The following is a 21756-nucleotide window of genomic DNA, read 5'->3' as shown; positions in this document are numbered from 1 at the left end:
TGATCCATTTTGCCGGAAGCCATGCTGTCCCTTTCAACAGTTGTGTTCTTGCTTTGCAGCTAGTGTTGATTTGCATTGCAGCAGAAGTTACTCCAGTTGATGTAGCAAGAAGTGGTTTATTTATCAACAGTCGAAGTGACTTGCCTGACAGATTGCTATGAGCATACTAGGTCAACTAGTTCACAAACTACCTTGTGTGACCTCCCGTGCTGCTTTGCTGCATGGACAAGGCGACTTTGTGGGCGAGTCCTCCCCACCCCTTTGCTTCCTCTTTCTTGGTCAGTTCGCTTTTGGTCCATTTTGAGGCGTTCTTGTATGAAAATCAATGGCTGATGCATTTTAGTGGAGTTCTCGTAGCCGTGTGGCAGGTAGCAAGTTGCGATACTTTTGAGGTACGCTACAGTAATAAGACTTCACATGGTTACCTGTGTCATCTCTATTTAATAAACAGTTTTTTCACTAGAACCTGGTGCCGAGTGTCCTGTTGTCTCATTTATAGGCCTCTACCTGCTCTGTCCTCAAGATTCTCGTTAAAACTGCACTTCTGACTCCCACAAGCCGGGAGTGTAGCGTGGGTATTTTGGGACAAAACCTGAGCTGTTAACACTGACAAACGGATCTTGATGAAGTTGCTTTGTCCTTTGTTTGTTACTCTGGTTTACCCCATCTAAAACTAGATTGTAAGCTCTTGAGCAGGAGCAATCTTAGCTTGTAAAACTTCTGTAAAAAGCCGAGTCTATTGAATAAAACCAAAACGTGAAGCTGAAGCTGCACTTCAGCGCTGTTGGTGGTGGCTCAAAGCGTGTGTGGTGTCACAGCAGTACGCCGTGTCTCTTCTCTGGGGGCTCCTTTGCAGCGTGCCTGCACACCGGTGTCCAGCCCTAGTGTCATAAACGATGCTGGGGCCGTTGCAGTTCAATAAAGTACGACACTTGTGGTTGTTTCTAATGGATGCTTCTCCAGAAGTACGGCTCTAAGAGCAGCTAGTGGCCAATGCTGTTCCGTAGCGCCAGTGCGCGTTGCTACCAGCAATGACGGGGAAGGTAAGCTGTGTGCTTCGTGATTTCCTTACCATGCGCTGTTTTTCTCTATACTTCATCTGACCTTTTCTAACCTCCTGCAGATAAGCTCTTCTCATTATTAGTGTAACAAAAACACAGTTTGCTACTCGAATGTTACAGACTCCTTAATAGCTTTACCATGGGAACGATAATGAGAACACCCACGTTGGTATTTGCATTATTTGTTGCTACATCAACAGCTGAATCTGTGATCCTCAGCTTTGCAATTTTCTAGCAGTGTAACAAATCTTTAAAAAAAATGTTTTCAGTCTTTAAAAAAAATGTTTTCAGTCTTTACCTCAGAGCTGCTTTTCTCCATGTTAGTATCCAGTAAGGCAGGATGCTGCCCTAAGAGCTTTTTCCCTAGATGCCTGACCCCAGAGCCAGTTTGATGCCCCATCGTGTCTTTATATCGTGTAGTTCCCGGTTTGTATGCTTTTGGTTTCTTGAAAGTTATGATCAGTAAGGAGGATGAGACCGATTTCAGTCAGCCGTTTCCTACCTTTTACAGCTATTTCAGTTAACGAGTTTTCTTTAGACTGCTCTTCTCAGTAGCTCTTTGACTCCTGTGCGGTGTCTCCTCCTTGTATGTAGCTTGAAAATACAGTCTAAGGCCATTATATGAAGCATATTAAAAGTAGTTTCAGGAACCCTTGGGAGGAAAGCTTGCTATAAAACCTACTTTTTCCTTACCTGTCTAGTCTGATTTTCACCAATAATTGAAGGATGTGAAAATGTGAGGCATAGTCAAGTCTAAGCAATGTTTGGGGTTATTTTTGTTTTTCTTTAAACAGAGGCTAGTCACAGAAAGGGAAGACACTTCAAAAGGTATCAACAGTTCTTAGGCGAAATGTAATGGCTGTCTACTAAAATTGAAAAAAATAGGGCATTGTTTTGAATTCTGCCCACAATTTTATCTGAAATGTGGGTAGGTAGCTGGAGGCTTGGAAAAAATCACACAAGCTCAGTGTCTGCATCCTCAGCGCTGTTACAACTCTCAGTCCACCCAAAATTACTAATTCACCCGACAGATTTTGTAGTGGTATAGTTGCTAGTTGAGTTTCCTACATAAGCTTCTGAAAAAAAAAAAAAAAGGTTGTGGAACAAGCTGAGATTTACAGGTAATGGAAGTAGACAGGGTTGGGGCTGCTGTCTTGATTTTAGAGGAATCTGGAGTACGCTGCCTTCCCTTGGGATTGCTGAAGGAGTTCCAACGTGATTCCTTATTTTCAGCACGTGCCAAAACTTAACTGTGTAACCGTCACCCAAATGGGTGTTTGCTTTGCTTCATTAGTGGCTGGCTTAATGTGATTTCCCGAAGCCCGCTCCTCCTGCTCCTGAAGGGGTGGCCATCGGAGGGTTTAGCCTCCCCTCTCCCCAGACTGTAGAAACCTGTGAGGCCCTAAACCCAGAAATACTTGGGTTCCTGGTTTTATCAGTTATGGGCCTAGTTTAGTATCTATCCGGATTTGGACATGTGGGCCGTGAAGCAGACCTAAAGCCCCGGTCCTGCAAAGGCTACACCCATAGACTTTAAAATGCTTATTGTGTCATTTAATTAAAAGGTGAAAATCACACTGACTCAAATGTACTGGGTGGCTCCCCCCCCTCCCCAAACTAGACATGAGGTTCACAGTTCATCGTATGTATCTGTTACCCGTTGCATGTTTTGGTTGAAGTTAATGAACTAGCAATTAAATAAATTCTCTGTGGATGCCAGTTAGGAGAGATGTGCTTCACAGCGATGCTTCACCAACAGCAAAAGACAGATAATGAAAGTTTCCGCTACGAATTTACTCCAGCAAGTTGAGGCTGTGGTGCAACTGATAAGTAAAAGAACAGATGCAGACATATATTTAAAGAAACCTTTTAATATAAAATGCAGAGCAAATGGTGTGAAATGGCTGATTTCAACATCAGTTGTTCAGTGCATTTCGCGCTCTGAGGCGGTGCTTCCTTTTCAGAAAATGCCAGTTGATGCTACCAGTTACTGTAAACATAAGTGCAAACAAACATGATTCACACGCTAAGGGCACAGGTTTTTTCCTTCAAAAGGTATCATTTGGTATCTTGTATTGCGTGTACGGGTAGTTTTCATGTGTTTGGTGCAAGTGCTTTTTTTTTAACATACCCGACCATAAAGTTGCTACACTGTCGTCATGCCGAGAACAATGAGAGGGGGTTTTTTTATACCACTTTTATGGGTTTTGTTTATAAAAGCTATAAAAAGTATCTGTTGCTGTCTAGTTGTTAATATTAGTAGTGATTTCAGTATCGTACAAACTAGTATGCCTCTTAACATTCCTTCCTTATCATTACATGCTTGTTTCTCTTCTAGGCTGTTTGGTTGGTGGTTTTTTTGCAGACCATTTTTTTATGTTCTTAAATAGAAAAGGATAAGCTGTTGGGAATAAACATGTAAGTGAATAGAACATCTTCTTTTTAGTAGCACAAATAAATAACAAAACTGAAAGCTCTTCTCTCCATTCAAAACCACTATTGGAGTGTAACCTCGTTATTACAAGTACAGATAAACAGTAATTTAGTACAATTTAATTTGCTTTAAAGATTTGGGGAAAATTTAAAAAAAATAATCCATAAAGCTGAAGATACTTATAAAAAAACCACTTATTTTTAAAAACTAAAAGGAAAATCTTTGGTACTTCTTCTCCTTGAGGACGGTAACCACAAGGGAAGGCATAAAAGTAAATATATCCCAGACTAGGAAACAACAGGAACTCATTCACCATCACTTACTTTCATGAAAGAAACTTGAGAATGATTCCGTTGCAGAGGATGAAGGTAAGACAATACTGACCATATGAACTGTAAAATTAATTGGTATATCGTGTTTGCTTGGAGCTATGATGGTGGAAGTAGTGAGAAAAATGCAATCGCTCCCTGGGTGTCTCTCCTCAAAGGAAAGCTGAGAGACGCAGAACGCTGCTGAGCAAGTGCAAAGCATGGTGTATCTCTTAGGAATACATAACTCCACAGTGAATTTCAGGTGAAGATGAACTTGAGCTACAATTTTTCTTCCACTGCTAAAAAAGAATAATAAAATGTCACTTTGTATATGAAGAATCTAGTACTTGGGCCTAAACAACATTTTTCTCCCATCTGTATCTGAGCTGAAGCTTGCTTTTTTTCCCTTATTGATGTGTCATTTCCTCCCCCACCACCCTCCCCATCACCAGAAACTAAATTCCTAGTTTTACATAGGCTTATAAATGCAGTATTTGCAATTCTGCTTGTACTGATGGCCTAGCTGCTTTGGTTCTCGTTAAAACTAAACGTATTTCCTTGTTTGCTTCTCAGCTGGTAGACTTTCTAACAGATCACAATCTGCTTGGTTTGCCAGACACTTGTACATGTATTCTTCCTCAAATGTAGTCGTTTCCACCTGTACTACTGTAGTCACTGACCTCCAGTCTTCACGCAAATATCCTTCTCGTTCTTTCAGGAAAAATAAAACCTAAGTGATCTCAGCCATGTTATTGTTGTTTCGGCTCTTTTTCATTATCTCGTTTCTGTTCTGATTTGACCAAGTGTTTGGGTATTATGAAAACACTGCCCTCACTACTGCAATGAATGACATACTGGCATGGGTTAACAGGTCTACCCTGGTCATCCCTCAATCTACTGAAAATGTCACGGTACAAGTTGTTTAACTTCTGCTTCATCCGGCTGATTGATCGGCTGTGCTGCGAGTGCTCCTTTTTAAGGCTCTCCTTTTGTGTTTGAAGATTACACACATCTTCTTCCAAGTTAAGAATTGCATTTAGTTTGCGTTTACGACAATTCTGGGCAGCAACTTTGTTTTTTCCTCTTCGTCTGATGTCACGTAGAAGTGATACCTGAGTATCTGTCAGATGGTTATTGGCGAGCATGCTGTTGAAGGACTCGACAGGCATGCTCACAATTTCATCAACCGAAAATGGTGTTCTCATAGCTTTCGCACACCGTTCATTGCTACTAAGGTTTGTATCAGTAGAATTGTGGCAATTATCCTTTACTTCGCCTGGTTTCGCCATCCACGTCTGTTGATGATGCTCCGAAGTGGATTCTGCTTGACTTGGCATCTGATTATATGTGGGGTTATGAAGAAACTGCTGAAGTGTGGCTTCTCTAGAACACCCTGAATCACCTGGATATGCCACATGGTCATATTTAGCGTGTTGTTGGCAATGGCCACCAACAGCTTCTAAGCCATGTGGAGAAACAGATTTAACATCACTGCTGTACCCAACAGCACCTTCACTGCAGACTGAGTAAGAGGCCATGCTGTGACTTGAATTCAAAGACAGTCCTGAATCTGAGCCAGGTTCTTGAAAGAGCTGAGAAACTTCTATAGGATCAAAGCCTTCCTCCAAAGCCAAAGACATGAGCTTAATTTCATCAAAATTATCATCATGGGCTGCTGGGCTTCTAATGTCAGCAGCTGAAAACAGCCCTGTCAAATCTGACCCATGAAGTAGCGCTCCTGGATTTGTGATATTAGAGCTTGACTGAGGAAAAGACTCTTGCCTTTGTAAAAGTCTTGTTTCTGAATCTGATTGAGTGGGGTAATCTGTTCTTAGTAGCGTGGCATCATGACGACCGAAACAGTGGCGAAGTGTCTGGGTCGCATTTGTATCGTGGTGTGAGGATAATGGGTCTCGGCCTCTACTAGAAGTAGCAACTTGTATATCTTCCAGTAAGCTCACCTAAAAGATGATGGGGGGGGAAAATGGCATCTTTTATAAAATGAATGCCTCTACATTCCTCCATTTTTTAATATTCCACTACTTGAATCTATTAAAGTCAAAATTTTATATGTTTAACTCCTCTAGCTATTCTGAATACTGCTTCCCACTTGTACAAAGTGTAACCTGTGTTGGCATACGGGTAGAGGAAGCAGGAAGGGTGCAGAAGAAAAGCGACTGAAGGGATGGGAGGAGGAGGTCTCGAGAAGGACAGTGTGGGGCTGATGAGTGTTAAGAGGTGGAAATGGGACTGATGCTAAGCGTACATCAAACTACAGCCTGCGTGTTATACCTGAGCTGGTCTAAAAAAGGGTCCTTCCAGGAGGGGTGGTCCTGCCCCTGGTATTGATGATCATCTGCTTCCAGGGTGAGCTGGTTCAAGGTGCTAAACTGTTAGAAAATTAACCTTGTACAGAAGATAAATTGCTCACCTGCAGGAGTTAACCAGGGAGAACAGTGGTGTAAGAAACGAGGGGAGGAGGAGAGGAACGCCAAGGTCATGCTGTCGCAGTCTGACTGCTTTTCTTTCACAGGTTATAAAGCTTTGGGGGCTGTGAGCTGCCACATTTGGCCTAGCTCCTTCTAAACTGAGGTCTATTGTGTTCAGATTGCAACTAGACTCCTTTACTAATCAGCCTGGAGGAAACATCCCCACCCCAAATCACACCTTCTGTGGATGTCTTTTGACCTTAAATTACTACTCAGTTTTTCTTTACAAAAATAAAAATGCTGTATGATCCCTCAGCCCTGAAGTTCAGATGATAAACGAGCGCTGCAGCAGCATTAAGGCCCACCTTTTGTGGGCCTGGGTTATAGTTGCTGGGTCCTAGAAGTACAAAGTCACTGAGCAAGATTATGTCAGGGCACTTGCTGACAAGGAGAGTAGTCATAAAATACATGAATACAAAAAACGAGAATGTAAATACATCAAGTAAGAAGCGTATGATACGATTCCTCCATAGCTGAGCATCCCTACTGTGGTCCAGGAAAGGACTTTTCTGACTGCAGTCCATTGAACAAATGATGTAAAAAGCACTTTCCACAGGGAAGGAATGATGTACCATAAAGATTGGAATGTCTTAAGTTCTCTACTACGCTTACTGGGAGCTCAGGTAACAGAAAAACTCTTGCCTTGTTTCTCCCAGGGAGTTACCATGTACTAGACCGCCTGTAGTCTGTGAGACAGAGATGGTATTTTCAATTAAAACCCTTGAAAATAAATACTCTTAGCAAGTTAACTATTAAAAAAATCCCCCATGCTGTAAAGATTTGGTACCTGGAAAAAACAAGCAATCCATTTTCAACCGACAGATTGTCACAAGATGGCAGTGCATTAATAGTCTTAAATAAAATATGCAACCGTGTATTGTTATAGCTACATAAAACCTACAGCCAAATTCCTATCAAATTATGAAAAGAGCAGAGAAAACTAAACTGACGAACTTCTGAACCTTGTTAGTGCGGAATCCATCATCAAAGCTGAAGAGAGGAGCAGACTAATTTATGGGCTGGGAGGCTCTATCCAAACTATGGATTCCCAAAACTAGGTGCTCCAGAGATAAACATGAAGTTACACGGAAAACACTAATGACCCTGGAAGGCTCCTACAATGGGAAGCGTATGTAAGATGCCCTTGGAATATTGCAAAAAAGGAATGTAGGGAGTAGGTTCATGGTTAATGACCGCAGCTATGAGCTGTGTGAGAGCAGGGAGACTCCAATTAAGATAACAACTGGGTTTTTTTTGTGAAGATGGGCACCCAGGAAGTAAACAATAGTATCAGAAGCCCAGAAGATAACAAAAGAAAACAAAATAGTTTTGCTGCTAATGCTGACTGACCTGATTTGCAGTGAAGACGGGTCTTTTCTTGAGGGTAGTATCCTTGTAAGCACTTGACCCAACATTTATGACAACTGTAATCTTTCACCACAAATAATGCCCAATAGCTGCTAGCGCTTAACAACTCAGCGTTGCTCTAGAGAAACATACCAAGACCTGCTCTATAAATATGAATCGGCATTAGGTTTCAGAAAGGGAATTATTAATTGAACTAATTAAGTTGTCCAGCGGCTCCATGCAACTTTCAACACCAGGTCACAGGAAAGGCAGAACTTCATAGCTTTCATATCCCAGACAAGTTACTGGGGAAAATTGTTCAAGTAGAACCAGTGACAGCTGCTGTAAAAGGTGGACAGTAGCATCTTTCATGTCTTCAGGCAAGTTTTACTACATTGATTTGCTGATATATTCCCTGGGGGGTTTTTTGTTAGACAAAACAGAGTAAGTCATTATCCAGTAATCCCTGACTGTATCCCAATGTATTAGCAGTACATGTGTTTTTACCTCTAGCATGTTTTCCACCTGCGAGGACAGAAGCTGTAAATAGCCCTCGAAGGAGAGAAGGGGATCTACATGGTTGCGGTTGCCCTGTGACAGAAGAAACAGAAATGCTTTGTAAAGCACAGTTACTTTACATAAAAGGAGGTGAAAATCAAAGTCCTAGAGGAAATACAGCACAGCTTTGTGAAATGCTGCTGCCGACCCCACCACCAAGTCTTCATCCTGATGGGAGATGTCACGTTGCTAGAACGAACTCCTTGGCAGGAGCATCCCTACTCTGCCCCACAACAGCAGAACTGGGCTTTCCTCCTCCCTGAGGCTGCACCGACACTCTGGAAAAAAACAAGTATTTTTTCATAGCCCAGCTGCCAGGGCAGGGGCAAACAGAGGAGCTCGCAAGAAACCCAGATCCGATGTTCTCAGTTCTCCTAAGATCTCTTGAACAATGAATGCTCTTTCCACTGTAGCTCTCGGAGAGAACAAAACCCAAAGTGCACCCGTTTCAGTTTAACATCATTGAGATTATTTCTCTGCCTTCCAGTTACGATACACACATTAAGATCTGAACAATCCAGTTTCTCAAATGTAATTCTACATCTGAGCAGTAATCTTTACATAAACAGTGAAAGCAGGATGATTTAGCATCCACATCTCAAGTGTCTGTAGGCCAAAAAAGAAATCCTTGCACACAAATGCAATACCTTCACAATGGAGAAAATATTTAAATAAAACAAATCGAAAAATGGTTAGTTGCAAGTCATTTCTGTACACTTCAGAACATTTCAATTGCATAAACTATACTGGAGGGGGACATTTTCGTGGTATATAAGGGCATAATTTACAACTATTGTCTGAAGTCACGGTTCCTTTCCTGCCCTTGCAAAGGACACCCACAAATGAAAAGATAAAAATTAAATATTCCTTTCAAAAACATTCACTGTTTCTTTCACTACGGTCTCTCTCAGTGATAAGACCTATATTCTCCCTCACTTCCTCTTCAGTTTTCCCTTCTTCCCTTTTTTTCTTTATTTACTTGATTTATGTTTTCTTCCTCCTCCTCCTCTTGCAGTTCGCGCCGATCATCTCCTTGGACTGGACAGCAGTCATCCAAAGCTTCCTGACAAGCTTTCAGGTCAACATCCTGAAGACACAAATAAAACAGTGCTATTAACACGCTTACTTCAAGTAACAAGCAATGAGACGAGAGGAAACGTCCTCAAGATGCATCAGGGGAGGTTTAAATGGGGTATTAGGAAAAATTTCTTCACCAAAAGGGTTATATCACGCATTGGAACAGGCTGCCCAGGGAAGTGGTTGAGTCCCCATCCCTGGAAGTATTTAAAAGACATGGAGACATGGTGCTTAGGGACATGGTTTAGTGGTAGACTTGGCAGTCTATGCTGTCAAAATTAATCTTTAAAATGCACCTTTTTTTTTTTTCCAGCTATAGCATTTCAAATAAAATATACACTGAAGCGTTCATTCATGTGGATGAACTGACTCTGTGTAGACTTCGGGGGCAGAATGAGACCAACGTCAGTTCAGGAGGGCAGACACCTCCTCCTCTTTTGGTGCCCAGACAATGAACCTACCTACGGTAGAAATGGACGTTCATAAACACTGGAAACAAAATTCTTCTGAAACGGACACATCATGATGTGATTTCATGGGAAGTTTGGGCTATCACTGTCTTACGGATGTCATTTCACAACAACATTTCCAAGCCAGATACATACTCAGTGATGGAATCTTAAAATAGGCAATTATACATGGAAAGTTAGCAAAATCCCTCGTTTTTTCTTTCAGGAAAACAATCACATTAACATGTATTGTAACAGCAGCTCTATTTCCCCATCACTTCCACGTAGTCAATGATGGGGTGTTTTTTTTTAATCTCCAGCAATGAAATTGTTCTGATTTAGTGGTCTCAGAAGCATTTTTCAAGTTATCTTTTATCTATAGTCATATCAGCAGACTTCTTAAATTTTTATTATAGGGCTGGGGCATTGCTAGGTAAGAATGAATCACTGCTGAGGACTCTACGTATTTATAATTTTAAAAACTTTGATATTTCAGCCTCTATAGGGCAAGTCTGAGTTATTAAAATGCGAAACTCGGTGGAATGGCAGCCCGAAAATCAAGTGGCCACACTGCATTAGTTCCTTATATCCCCAGCAAAAAGCTTTGGCAGGAGCAGAAAAGACAAGCTCTCAACAGCAGCAAATGTAACGAGTTAGTGTTCTGTTCGAAAAATCACAATAAATTCACTTTGTAGGTTTTATATGAAAGCACAAACTATACCAAAACTGCAGCTGTAATAGTCATCAAAATGTGTACAACATTTTTATTAATTATTGCTTCATCCAAAACACATTAAAAATTAAATGTAAGAAGGTTTAAAAATAGGACTCCAGAGTAAAATTAAATATAATTTGAAAATAAAGTAATATTAATTTCATTTTTATTAATTCTATTAAAGCTTCTTTTTTAAATTATGAAAAATAATTTTATTTGTAACGGATTTTATTTGTTGCCTTTCCATTTTTCTGTGCTTTCTTTTCAAGGCTTGGAAGGGAACCTTAACTTTATAAACAGTCATTTGTAACAACAAATAAGACATACAGGGCACTCATCTGCCACTCTGATGTAAGAGGTACTTTCCTTCAGTGATGACCAACACAGTTTCTAGCTATTAATCTATATATAATATATATGTAATATACATAGCATATATATATATTATATATATTAAAATATATATTCCAATACAGTATGTCATCTTTTCAGCTGCAGCTGGAAATGACCTGATGACTTGTTATTGCCAATTATGAGAAAACATTTACTTGTCTAACCGCACACAAAAAAATAGAGTTTTTTTCCTCTACGTAGTAAAACAGCAGGAGAGGGAACTTAGTGTACGGGAGCCTGAGCACACGGTAACCAGCTACTTGCAAACACTTGCAAACGAGTTCAATGGAACTGCTCACGAGCATGAAGTTAGACCCATAATGACACATTCGCAAGATCCGCGCTAGTCTTTAATTTTACAACGAACCAACCTAATACCTGTCCAATGAATATGATCTATTAACATCCTAATTAATACAATTCTCCATCATCAAAACCAGACAAGATGTCAAGGACAATGGCTATTAAAGACCTTAAGCAGCTCCTCTTGAGCTGAGTGTCCACGAAAGCTGCTGCTGCTAAGGCAGAGTATTCGGCTCCCGAATAACACAGCAAATTAATCACTCTACCAGCTGACAGAGCGTCAAATGCAGGAAACAGTTAGAAATGTGGTATCTATAACGTGACGCCTCGAAAAAACAACTGTAAGCACTGGTTTTGAATACAGAAAGTATATGGGTGAGAACTGGATGGTTCCTATTAAAATTACAAGGGGTACAAACCTATCCTGCCACCAGGGAAAAGAAAAGCAGCTTGCGGTAACTTTGTGATGAGCTCAGCGTGGGACCTGCTTCATCACTTGAAACCCTCACAGTTCAACCTGCTTATGGTGGAAATCCGCCTGCAGACGACGCCAGTCTGATGAACGCTACGATGGAGATGGTTCTTCCCAGCACCATCGTGAGGACAACTGAATTTCCGATGTGCCTGATGGGACGGATCCTTTCTGAAGAGAAACTAAATGCTCCCGAAGCTTGTAGAAATTTGTGAAGACTGACATGGCTTCAGTTTCCCCAGGAAGTCAAAGACAACCGAATTTTCAGGTCTTTCCCTATTGATACGTAGAGCTGTTGACCACTAAGGAGATGGGGAATATTTCTGACCATGAATTTTAGGATTTACCTGGACTCCGCATTGACTTTTATGTATCTTTTAAGGGAAAATAATGGCTTTGACTATTTTGTCTGCTAAGCCACAGAGAATGTCTTGGTACCCTTAGTTTCCAGGCTGAGAGCCACTAACTGCACTACAGGATCACGTGCCATTTTGTCCTGATGACCCCTCGGCTTAAGAACAGGACGGAGATCAGAGTCTCCCTCTGATCTTCACATAAAACTCCTGCTGATGCGAACGGAGATGCCAGCAGGGATGGGAGGGAAGCAGGGTCTCACAGCTGCAATCGTGACCATTCACTGTAATTTACCAAAGGGAACGTATCACCTCCACTGAACGAGATTAATAGTGCTGCACCCTGTGGCTTTGAAGATTAGCCTTACTACTACCATTTCTCCCTCCAGCAGATGATATTATAATGTACTCATGCCTGCTCACGTTGATTATTACTGCGGTTAAGTTCTCCATCCTTTTTAAAAAAAACAAACGTGTTTTCCCCACTACCAGGGCAGTTTCTGAGGGAGCACAGCCCTGTGACTAGCTTTTCACAACAGTGGTGGTGCAGATACGGTGCGTGTAAGATTGTTCACAGCACCAATTTCTACGTACGGGATCATTTCAGTGAAACTCTCTATATCGAAATCCTGTAACACAACCAGAACCTTTTCCCCTTAATTTCTCCGTTCTGGCTTTTAACCAAAATCCCTTGGATTATGCTGTTAAAGATTTACTCTCTGACATTACACTCCCCACTAGCTTGTTAGTCTTTCCCATAGGTGAAGAACAGCTGAAAAACACTGCTCAACAACTGAACGCTTCTGTCTGTGCCCATGCATCACGGGATTGATTGCTGGGCTGCTGCCACGGGGAAAATAGGAGAGGTAACTCCCGCAGAAACAGCCATATCGTGTCTTTGAATAAAGCATTTTGTTAAAGATAGCTTAATTTTGCAGTCTGAATATCCATCTAAAGACAAAAGGAATCAGCTGTACATACTCAGTACTGCACTGAGTCACTCTTAGTGTTTCTGTCCTGTTCCTTATTTTGCATTAATGGCAGCAGAAGAAACAGTAATTGAGTTACAGTAATACCACTATGAGCCCAAGAGCTAGATCAGGACCACATGCGGGTGGTCTCTGTACAGAGAAAAAGACTAATTCTTGCTCATTGTAGGAGCCTTGCTATTACCACTAAAGCCATTTATTGCAGCAGCCTTTCCGCTTCTACCACTGGAGGGTGTGGAAGTTCACACCTCCCGCAGCAGGCTGTTTACCAATGGTAAACTGCAACCCTACCTGAAGAAAAACCTTCAATTTGCATTTGGAAGGATTTCTGCACAAGCACAAGGCAGGAGATTTACACTAAAACTCCCACAAAAAGAAGAAGAAGAAGAAAAAAAAAAAAGTAGTACCTCAAATTCTAGTCTTGCTTCTGCCATTTCCCAGTTTCTGTTGGGCTAGAGAACACAACCTGAGACTAAGTCTGATTGTGTGAATTATCCATCAGCCTTGTAGGCTGGAGGGCTGGGCTCTAACCGTGTGTCTGCCCTTTCCCTAACGTACAACTTACTGCACGTCAACTATCAGCTTCAGTTTGTCAGTCTTCGGAATATGAAAAATAGCAATCTATGTCAAATCTGCTACTTAAAGTGGTCCAAGAATCAATGCGGAGGTGAGGGAAAGTATGATTTTTGTGGGTGGCCTGGCCCACTTTTAATTGGAAGGACACTGCCTGCTCTGGCAGTTTTTCTTACTACATTAAAAATAAGGCCTTCCATTTCCAATTAAATACATTGGAATATAGATGTCAGCATAAATTGGGTGTACCGTACAGCAAACTATCCTTCCACATACCCCTTCCCCTTGCTTCCCCCACCCATACGTTATTTGTCGTCCATAAAATAAGATGTAGGGAGCAGAACCTGTAATGATACCCAAACATGAATAGGTCTACAGCGATGCACTGGATGGCTGAACACGACCCCTCCGTCAGAAAGCACAGGCAAGCTGTTTTCAGCTATCGATCGGCGTGCAGTCGGCAAACAGGGCTAAAACTACACAGCTCAGGGCAACTGGTGCACAGAAAGATGCGAACCAGCTCTGGAGCCACAGGAACGTCCCGCCGCCGCAGAGCCGAGCGGGCAGGGTGGTTTAATACTGTGAAACTCCGCCTCTAACTGTGTTCGAAGAACTGCGCTTGTATGAGGTTTTACATAACCTGACCCAAACTGGCCTTTCTAAGCACGAACATAGAGACTACAGTACAAACAACACAAATTAACCGCTGTGCATCTTCTTCCTTAACTTCTGTAATTCATAAAGAACAGCAATTCTCTGTTGTTGGTTATTAATTAGAGCAGGTGTTCTTCAATCGCGCACAGGAGTTCAGCTCTTGGGAAGGGCTTCAACATCTGTCGTAGAGAATGCAATACCTCCGGACGTCACAAACCTGCTTGGTTTGGGTGGGAGCAGAGCCTTCCTTCTCTGTCCCACCCCGAGCTGGAGCGCGTCCCACCTACGGGGCGATGACCCAGCTCAGGCACTGCCTCTTCTGCTGGCAGGGGCAGCGTCGGCGCCTGTGGGTTCACACCATTGGGAAAATGAGAATGTTTTTGCTGTAAGATTCAGGCCGCGGATAAAAAAATTGGAAAACTACGTAGTCAATTTCTGCTAATCTAAATAATTCCCCACGTGTATTTCGTGAAAGGTGAAGAACCCATCCAATTTTTATAGTCCCTTTCTTCAAATGTCTATATATATATATATATATACAAACATGCACATATAGAAATATTGATATTCAGAGAGAAAAGGAAAATAAAACCACTGAATCAAGCAGGGCAGCTCTTAACTCTTGCAAGATCTTCAGCCAAGACGCTGTTGTATGAGAAGCTTCTTGAGACTTTCTCTGTATTTGTGAATACTGTTGCCGAATACATAGGACTGATGCCCCATCTTGCACCACTGAGGCCCCCCACTTCCCCCCACACAGTTTTTAAGGTGCTTCGGAAAGCAGGTCTTGTTCATGTTGCACGTGGATTTATGGCTCAGCATAACAGCTTTTAGAAGTGTTGTTGGGGCAGACTTACAGTGAGAAGCCTAAGGAAAACGCAGCCTTCTATTGTCAGAGTGGGGCACAGACTGCATCCCAGGTTATGTGCCTGTGGGATGGCTTCTCTCTTTTCCCCACCAGCATCAGAGCCATACCCAGTGCCAGCTGCACGTCTTTTTTTTTTTTTTCCTGTATTCTTTTGTTGCTTTTTCTACACTTAAAACGTCAAAATTTACACTGACACAGTGTCTCGATTTAGCGTTTTCCTCAAAACGCATTCCTTGAGCAATCCAACAATAATTTACAAACACACTGGGAAAAAAAATAAGGCGACAGGCCTAAGTTCACCTGGGTAAGTCAATGTGACCTACTCAATGTGACCTGCTCGTGTGAGTAGGTGTGAGCTGGGCAGAAAAAAAGTTAGGCACCCATGTTTTCAATAGTGGATGTTGGTGTTCAAATAGGTGCTGAACATACTGCCAGCATTTAAGGAGTAAGTGGGGCTCTCGTTACAAATTCTTTCTTGAAAAAAACCAAGATTGCAATCTGGTTTTTTCAGCAAAGGGTGAAGAGGGTGACTAGGTGGTGCACAAACACTGCTGTATCTGGAGAAAAGTACCATGAGAAAAAAATCAGCCCAAAGAAAAGACAAAGTTCACTCTTACATTTTCTATCTATTTCCTTAGCAAACATGCCCACTGGAGCCTAAAAACTTGGTCCAGGGTATTCCGCAAGTGGTAGGACCTTTCATTACTGTAGAAATGATTCCATTTCCTTGCATGAACTGATGCATGTCTTCCTGGCTATTCAAAGCAAAAGGTTATTGTTTTCTTTTCTTCCCCACCCCCCGCCTAAAGATGTAACTCACGGTTCCCATGCAGGAACCCTGGTACTTTAATCTCAATCTCAAACATCCACGAGAACCAAACCTACAGGCTTTGATTCTGTAGCTGACCCAGACCAGAACAGCACAGAGGCATTAAACTAATACCCTAAGACATATGAGCACATCTTCTACCTACCACCCGCTATGACCTGCTGTAGGTAATGCAGGACAGTGAATTATGCATAGGATTCAGAACAAAAAACTTTTTTTAAATGCAGTCTCTGCTCTGGTACAAACACTCTCATCTCTGGTCCTGTTACGTCCATCTAAGAAAACAGGTAGCAAGACTCATCATACGATTATTTCATATCACAGAATCATAGAATCTTCATGGTTGGAAAGGACCTTTGAGATCATCGAGTCCAACCATACACACACACACAAAAAAAATCCCACCCCCAAAATCTACAACCTCTGCCACCAGAGCATGCCCTGAAGTGCCACATCTAGACGTTTCTTAAACACCTCTAGGGATGGTGACTCAACCACCTCCCTGGGCAGGCTGTTCCAGTGCCTGACCACTCTTTCAGTAAAGTAATTCTTCCTAATATCTAATCTAAACCTCCCCTGCTGCAACTTCAGACCATTTCCTCTGGTCCTGTCATTATTTACTTGGGAGAAGAGGCCAACACCCACCTCTCTCCAACCTCCTTTCAGGTAGTTGTAGAGGGCAATGAGGTCTCCCCTCAGCCTCCTCTTCTCCAAGCTAAACATGCCCAGCTCCCTCAGCCTCTCCTCATATGACCTGGTCTCCAGACCCCTCACCAGCCTGGTAGCTCTCCTCTGGACACGCTCCAGCACCTCAATGTCCCTCTTGTACATTGTATGATTATTTCTCCATTAAAAGGTGTATTTCAGAATAAATATATTTTGTTGGTTTTGGTACCTTAGTCTCCATCTCAAATACGCACAGGAACCAAACCCACAAGCTTTGATTCCGCAGCTGACCCAGGCCAGACCAGCACAGAAGTTCGCTGGGAACATACTGAATACAAAAGTTTGGGCTGAGCCCAGCCTGTCGGGCAGCAAACTAATTGTAGCAACCCACCTGTTTGCTTCACTCCCTGTCAAAGACGAAGCGCTCAGGCTGTCCTAACACCGCACTACATCTCATCCTGCTGTAGAACAGAAAAAATAGGCCAGGCAACCCCGCACGGTTTAGCATGCTCCGACAGCAGGCTCGGAATTCATTTTCTTTCTCATCTACTGTTGTCTTCCAGAGCGGTTTTAAATACCATTTCCCCGAGGCCGAGGATGAACAGCTCGTGTTGTGCTGCCAGCAACGTTCTCGGCAAGGACTGTGAATCAAATGAACCCAGGGGTGGGTGAATCCAGCTGCTAACTTTACAGAACGCCACACGATCCCACGATACCGAGCAGAACAAAGCAACGCCTTCCGTCTGGTTACACGGACTCCTCGTCCTGATGGAGCGTGGATAAGAGGAACGCTAAAAATAGCTCGGGTCTATTTTTACAAAAGGCAAAATGAAGGTTAGAAATCAGCTGAACCACTCTGAAATCCATTATGCTGTTACAATAACATTTTGACAGCACAAGTGGACTTATTCAAACCCACAGAGGTCATCTTTAAAACAAAGATCAACTTTTCCCTCTGTGTTTATGTTTTGGATCTACCATGCACTTCAAAAGAAGTCTGGTGGAAGAGAAACGGGAGGGGGGGGCGGTGGTGGTGTGCACTCAGACGTCCATTTACATTTTAGGTCAAGAACTTAATACCGCCTTATCTTGCTCCAACCATTCTTTCACTTAAAACGTGCTTAAGAGAGAGCGGCCCAGACCTACATTTGGCAAAGAAATGAATCATCATCTCTCCACAAAAAGGAGTGATCCCTTACAGTTAGGGTGTAGAAACTAGTTTTGCAACTACCTTATAAAAATAACAACGCTAACGCAAGGGGAAATAGAAAAAAAAAAAAAGAAAAAGAGGAACAAGAAAAAGAAAAGGAAGAAGGAAAAAAAAAAAAAGAAAACCCAGCAAGACAAATGTAATAATTGTCAGTTGATGCTGGTCCTTTAATTCATAATAAGAACAAGCTATTGATAATGGTTCAAAACCAACGCGAAAAATGTTGGTAGTTCAACTTGATATTTCAAAATGCACTTAACATCTGAGTCGCAGAGCCACCGTCCTGGCTTTGCCGTATCTTTCGTATCCGCACAGCGTATCACAAAAAGTCTCAGACCACAAACCGCTTGGGGAAAAACGAAACTCTCTGCCCACTAGCGACTTATCTCAGAAAAGCAGTCCCTGCGGCTGAAAGGCTCGGCTCATCTCCGAGTCACGGATGTGCACGGCTCCTGCGCGGGACGCGGGTCTGAGCGGGACAGAAGGGCAGTGAGGACCGAAACAGAGAAACCAGCCATCGCTGCCGGGCACTTAAGATGCCACACTGATAATAAAGGCAGATACAACGAGGCTGGAGTTTAGCCCTGGCACAGTAAGGGTCCCAAATGTAAGAAATGCTCCTGCCGAGTGTAGTTACTGGACTACGGAGACACGGGCGCCCTGGCCCGAGATGAGGGGTGCAGTTCTGCTCCCCATCGCGATGCGTCACGGAGAAGCTGCATTTCTGCAAACCCCAGGACGTTCTTGAGCTGCCTGTGCTGCCCACGCGAAGGAAACGGAGGCGATTCCGGAGGAAAATGTCAAGCAGAAGTGACAGTCCTGGCCTTGCAACCCGGCCTCGCAGGTGATGAGCGGGGCTGGGGCCACATGTGGCCACCTCTGAAGGGTTTCACCCTGCTCTGGTGCTTGGAGGGCCACCACCAGTTGCTCGTTAGCGGAAGGCTGCACGGCATTACTTCACGGCACCAACCTGCCCCTTGGTTTGTGCTCCCTCCCCGCTGCCTGGGACCCCCTCCCGGGACCACAGACCCCACGGGCCAGACTCACAGCCACGCGCAGACCTCTGTAGGTCTCGCCCCTCCATTTTTTGAGGCTCAGAATCATAGAATGGTTCGGGTTGGAAGGGACCTTAAAGACCATCTAGTTCCAACCCCCTGCCATGGGCAGGGACACCTCCCACTAGACCAGGCTGCTCAAAGCCCCATCCAGCCTGGCCTTGAACACTTCCAGGGATGGGGCATCCACAACTTCCCTGGGCAGCCTGTTCCAGTGCCAGAAACGCGTCCCCCCTCGTGTCCCCGCAGCTCGCCCCCCACTTACACCCCTAGTCCGCCCCCGGCGGGGCGCATCCCGCCCTCTCTCGGCCGAGGCGGCGGGGCAGAGCCGGTGCCCGGCCGGGACAGCCCCCTCCTTCCCCGGCCCCGAGGCCGTCCCGCCGCCGCCGTCGTCGTCCTTTACCTCCGCCATGGGGCAGCCTCCGCTCCATCCTCCTCCCGCGGCGGGGCCGGGGGCGGCTCCCCCGGGCGGGGCGGGCAGGGCCGGGGGCCGCCGCTCGCCCCGGGACCGGGAGCCGGGTCGGGCACTCGCCGGGGCAGGGCCGGCTGCCAGCGGAGCCCCAGGCGGCGCGGGGGGTCGGTGGCCCATGGCTGCCCGCCGGTAGCCCCCCGCAGCCGAGGCGCCTCTGGGGTGCGTGGAGGGGCGGGGGGGTGGGTTGAGGCGGACCGTCTCCTCGGCTCCCGCAGCCGGGCACGAAGCCGTCCCGCCGCCCGGCCCCGCTCCGCGCACTCCCCCCCATCCCCCGCCGCCGCAGCGGCCCGGCCCCCGGGCGGGAGGAGGCGCGGGGGCGGGACGGGGACGCGGGCAGCCCGGCAGCCCCGCATCCCTTGGCACCCACCTGTGTCCTGGGGGCTCCCTGCGTGCCCGGGGGGAGTAACAGCCTTCGGTCGCTGGAGCGGGCCGGGAACAAAGGAGGCGAGTTTGCAAGTAGGGTAGCTAGAGGGAAAAAATAAAATAAAATAAGAAAATAAAAAATAAGATAAAAAAATAAAACCAAAATAAAATAATAACATAAAATAATAAAAATAAAATATAAAATAATAAAATAAATAATTAAAATAAAATAATAAAATAAAAATAAATAATAAAAATAAAATAATAAAATAAATAATTAAAATAAAATAATAAAATAAAATAAAAATAAATTATACAAATAAAATAATAAAATAAATAATTAAAATAAAATAATAAAATAAAAATAAATAATAAAAATAAAATAATAAAATAAATAATTAAAATAAAATAATAAAATAAAATAAAAATAAATAAAATAATAAAATAATAAATAATAAAAAATAATAAAATAAAAATAAATTATAAAAGTTGAATAATTAAATAAATAAATAAAATAAAATAAATAAATAATAACAATAAAATAATAAGAATAATTAAAATAAAATAAAATAAATTAAATAATAAAAATAAATAATAAAATAGTAAAAATATAATGTAATATAATATAATATAATATAATTCATATAATTAATATAATATAATATAATTCTAAAAATGCAAAGTGATTCTCCACCTGCCTCTGGTAGTAAGCATTCTCCCCTCCTACCCCCCCTCCTGGTTTTTAGAATTCCCAAATAACAGAAAAAGAAAATACAGTTACAAGTTTTGATTACAATCAACCTGGTGTCTAAATATCTACCCGCCGCCTTTGCTTGCCCTCCTACTGAACTGCATTTCCCCCAGCGCATCTGCTTAGCCCCACGCGAATTTACCCGCGCACATCCTGGAGGTATCTTTTCCAGCTGTTTTGTTGTCTCTCTCTTCTGAAAAGGCCTTTTATCGCTTCTCATCACTTCTACTTATCGGAGTGTTTCAGACTTGTTTTGGCATTTTACAAGGCACGGGGCTGTTCGGGCGCACCCTGGACGTGTCACTTGTTCAGTGATAACCGTGTGTGTGATGAGCGCAGTTTCTCATTTCTCTGTTATCACGGATGACATTTCCATTTTTCGTGGTGTCCAGTGTGATAGTATGCAACGGGTGCGTTACAATACTCCTAGCGTTTTCTTGTGCCTTGTTTCTTGTATTCCAATAAAATAACAGTTTTCTTTCAAAATTCCAAATTAACTGGAAATCTGATACAGTCTTCCATTGCCAGCTTTTTTTTCCACACCAGAATAAGATCTCTGGCTTTTTAAGTAGAAGTGTAACTGAAGGTAACAACGTTGATTTTGCTGTTGCAAAAATAAATGCTATGTGTCTTAAGCTAAATGCATTTACACATTATGATTCACGGCACAAATGCCAAGACAGACCTCCACCACCACAAGTCCTTACATTCCACATTATTCATTGCTGTTAACCCCTTTTTTCTGTTGTTCTTGCAACACAATCAAAATCTTTGCACATAATTCTTGAGCTTGTAGATCAAGTTTTCTAACGATAAGAAAATATATGACAATTGAATATAGCCTAACTTTCTTGCAAGAGATGGAGAAGAAAAGGAGCATGTGTTTTGAAGGTGCTGGTGCATATACTGTGGTGTGGGAGAAGACCTCAGGGGACGTTTTGACACATCTCAGGGCTACAAACCAGTGTTATGTCTCCTTTAACTTTCCAGGGACCATGCCCAGTGCATCTCCAGTACAACCTGCGGCACAGCTGCTGGTACTCCAGCACAGGGCACCCTCCTGCCTGACCCAGCGCCTGACCTGCAGCCTGGCACATCTCATTCCTCAAGGGAGACAAGAGCCTCTCCGTGGCCACTGCAGGCCACTACAACAACGTACCTTGAACAGGCCCATTTAGTCACTTCTTCTTTTCTTTTAACAAGATGGTGGATTTTAAATGGTTAAGAGGGTGCAGAAGCTCTGCACCGTTGCAGTTGCTTTTGGCTGTTAGTTTTTCATCTGGACGGAGTTTTGAATCGTTAATCCTTAAGACCCGCACACATGGACCACTAGAGAGGGGCTGAAACCTCTGCCCAGTTGGCCC

The 21756-nt window shown here is 43.3% G+C and overlaps 1 protein-coding gene across 4 annotated transcripts; it reads right to left on the bottom strand.

The window, feature by feature from the left end:
• Positions 1-395: 395 nt before the first annotated feature.
• NFE2L3 (NFE2 like bZIP transcription factor 3) lies at positions 396-20643 on the bottom strand. 4 transcript variants are annotated; one of them, XM_063325041.1, is made up of 5 exons: positions 20535-20643; positions 19646-19743; positions 9180-9287; positions 8150-8233; positions 396-5767 (listed from the first exon to the last, which is right to left on the bottom strand). In XM_063325041.1, the coding sequence occupies exons 1-5, from the start codon at positions 20542-20544 to the stop codon at positions 4556-4558; spliced, it is 1512 nt and encodes a 503-aa protein (XP_063181111.1). In that variant the 5' UTR covers positions 20545-20643; the 3' UTR covers positions 396-4555. The 4 variants fall into 4 exon arrangements, with proteins under 4 accessions (XP_063181111.1, XP_063181113.1, XP_063181110.1 ...); XM_063325043.1 differs by lacking the exon at positions 8150-8233; XM_063325040.1 differs by lacking the exons at positions 19646-19743; positions 20535-20643 and adding an exon at positions 19210-19589.
• Positions 20644-21756: the final 1113 nt, after the last annotated feature.

This window comes from Chroicocephalus ridibundus, chromosome 2 (assembly GCF_963924245.1).
Source record: "Chroicocephalus ridibundus chromosome 2, bChrRid1.1, whole genome shotgun sequence".
NCBI classification, from domain to species: Eukaryota; Metazoa; Chordata; class Aves; order Charadriiformes; family Laridae; genus Chroicocephalus; species Chroicocephalus ridibundus.
Note: the sequence above shows the minus strand (reverse complement) of the source record. Positions and strands in the feature narration are given on the sequence as shown.

Bases quoted from the DNA above. Each gene is read 5' to 3' on its own strand.
- NFE2L3 (XM_063325040.1), bottom strand. From the start codon at position 19,395: ATGGGCCACCGACCCCCCGCGCCGCCTGGGGCTCCGCTGGCAGCCGGC. The intron at 9,288-19,209 runs GTAAAGGACGAC...TTGTGTCTTCAG, and splicing joins GAGGCTGCCCCATGGCGGAG to GATGTTGACCTGAAAGCTTG. The intron at 8,234-9,179 runs GTAAATAAAGAA...CTTCTGTCACAG, and splicing joins AGGAAGAAAACATAAATCAA to GGCAACCGCAACCATGTAGA.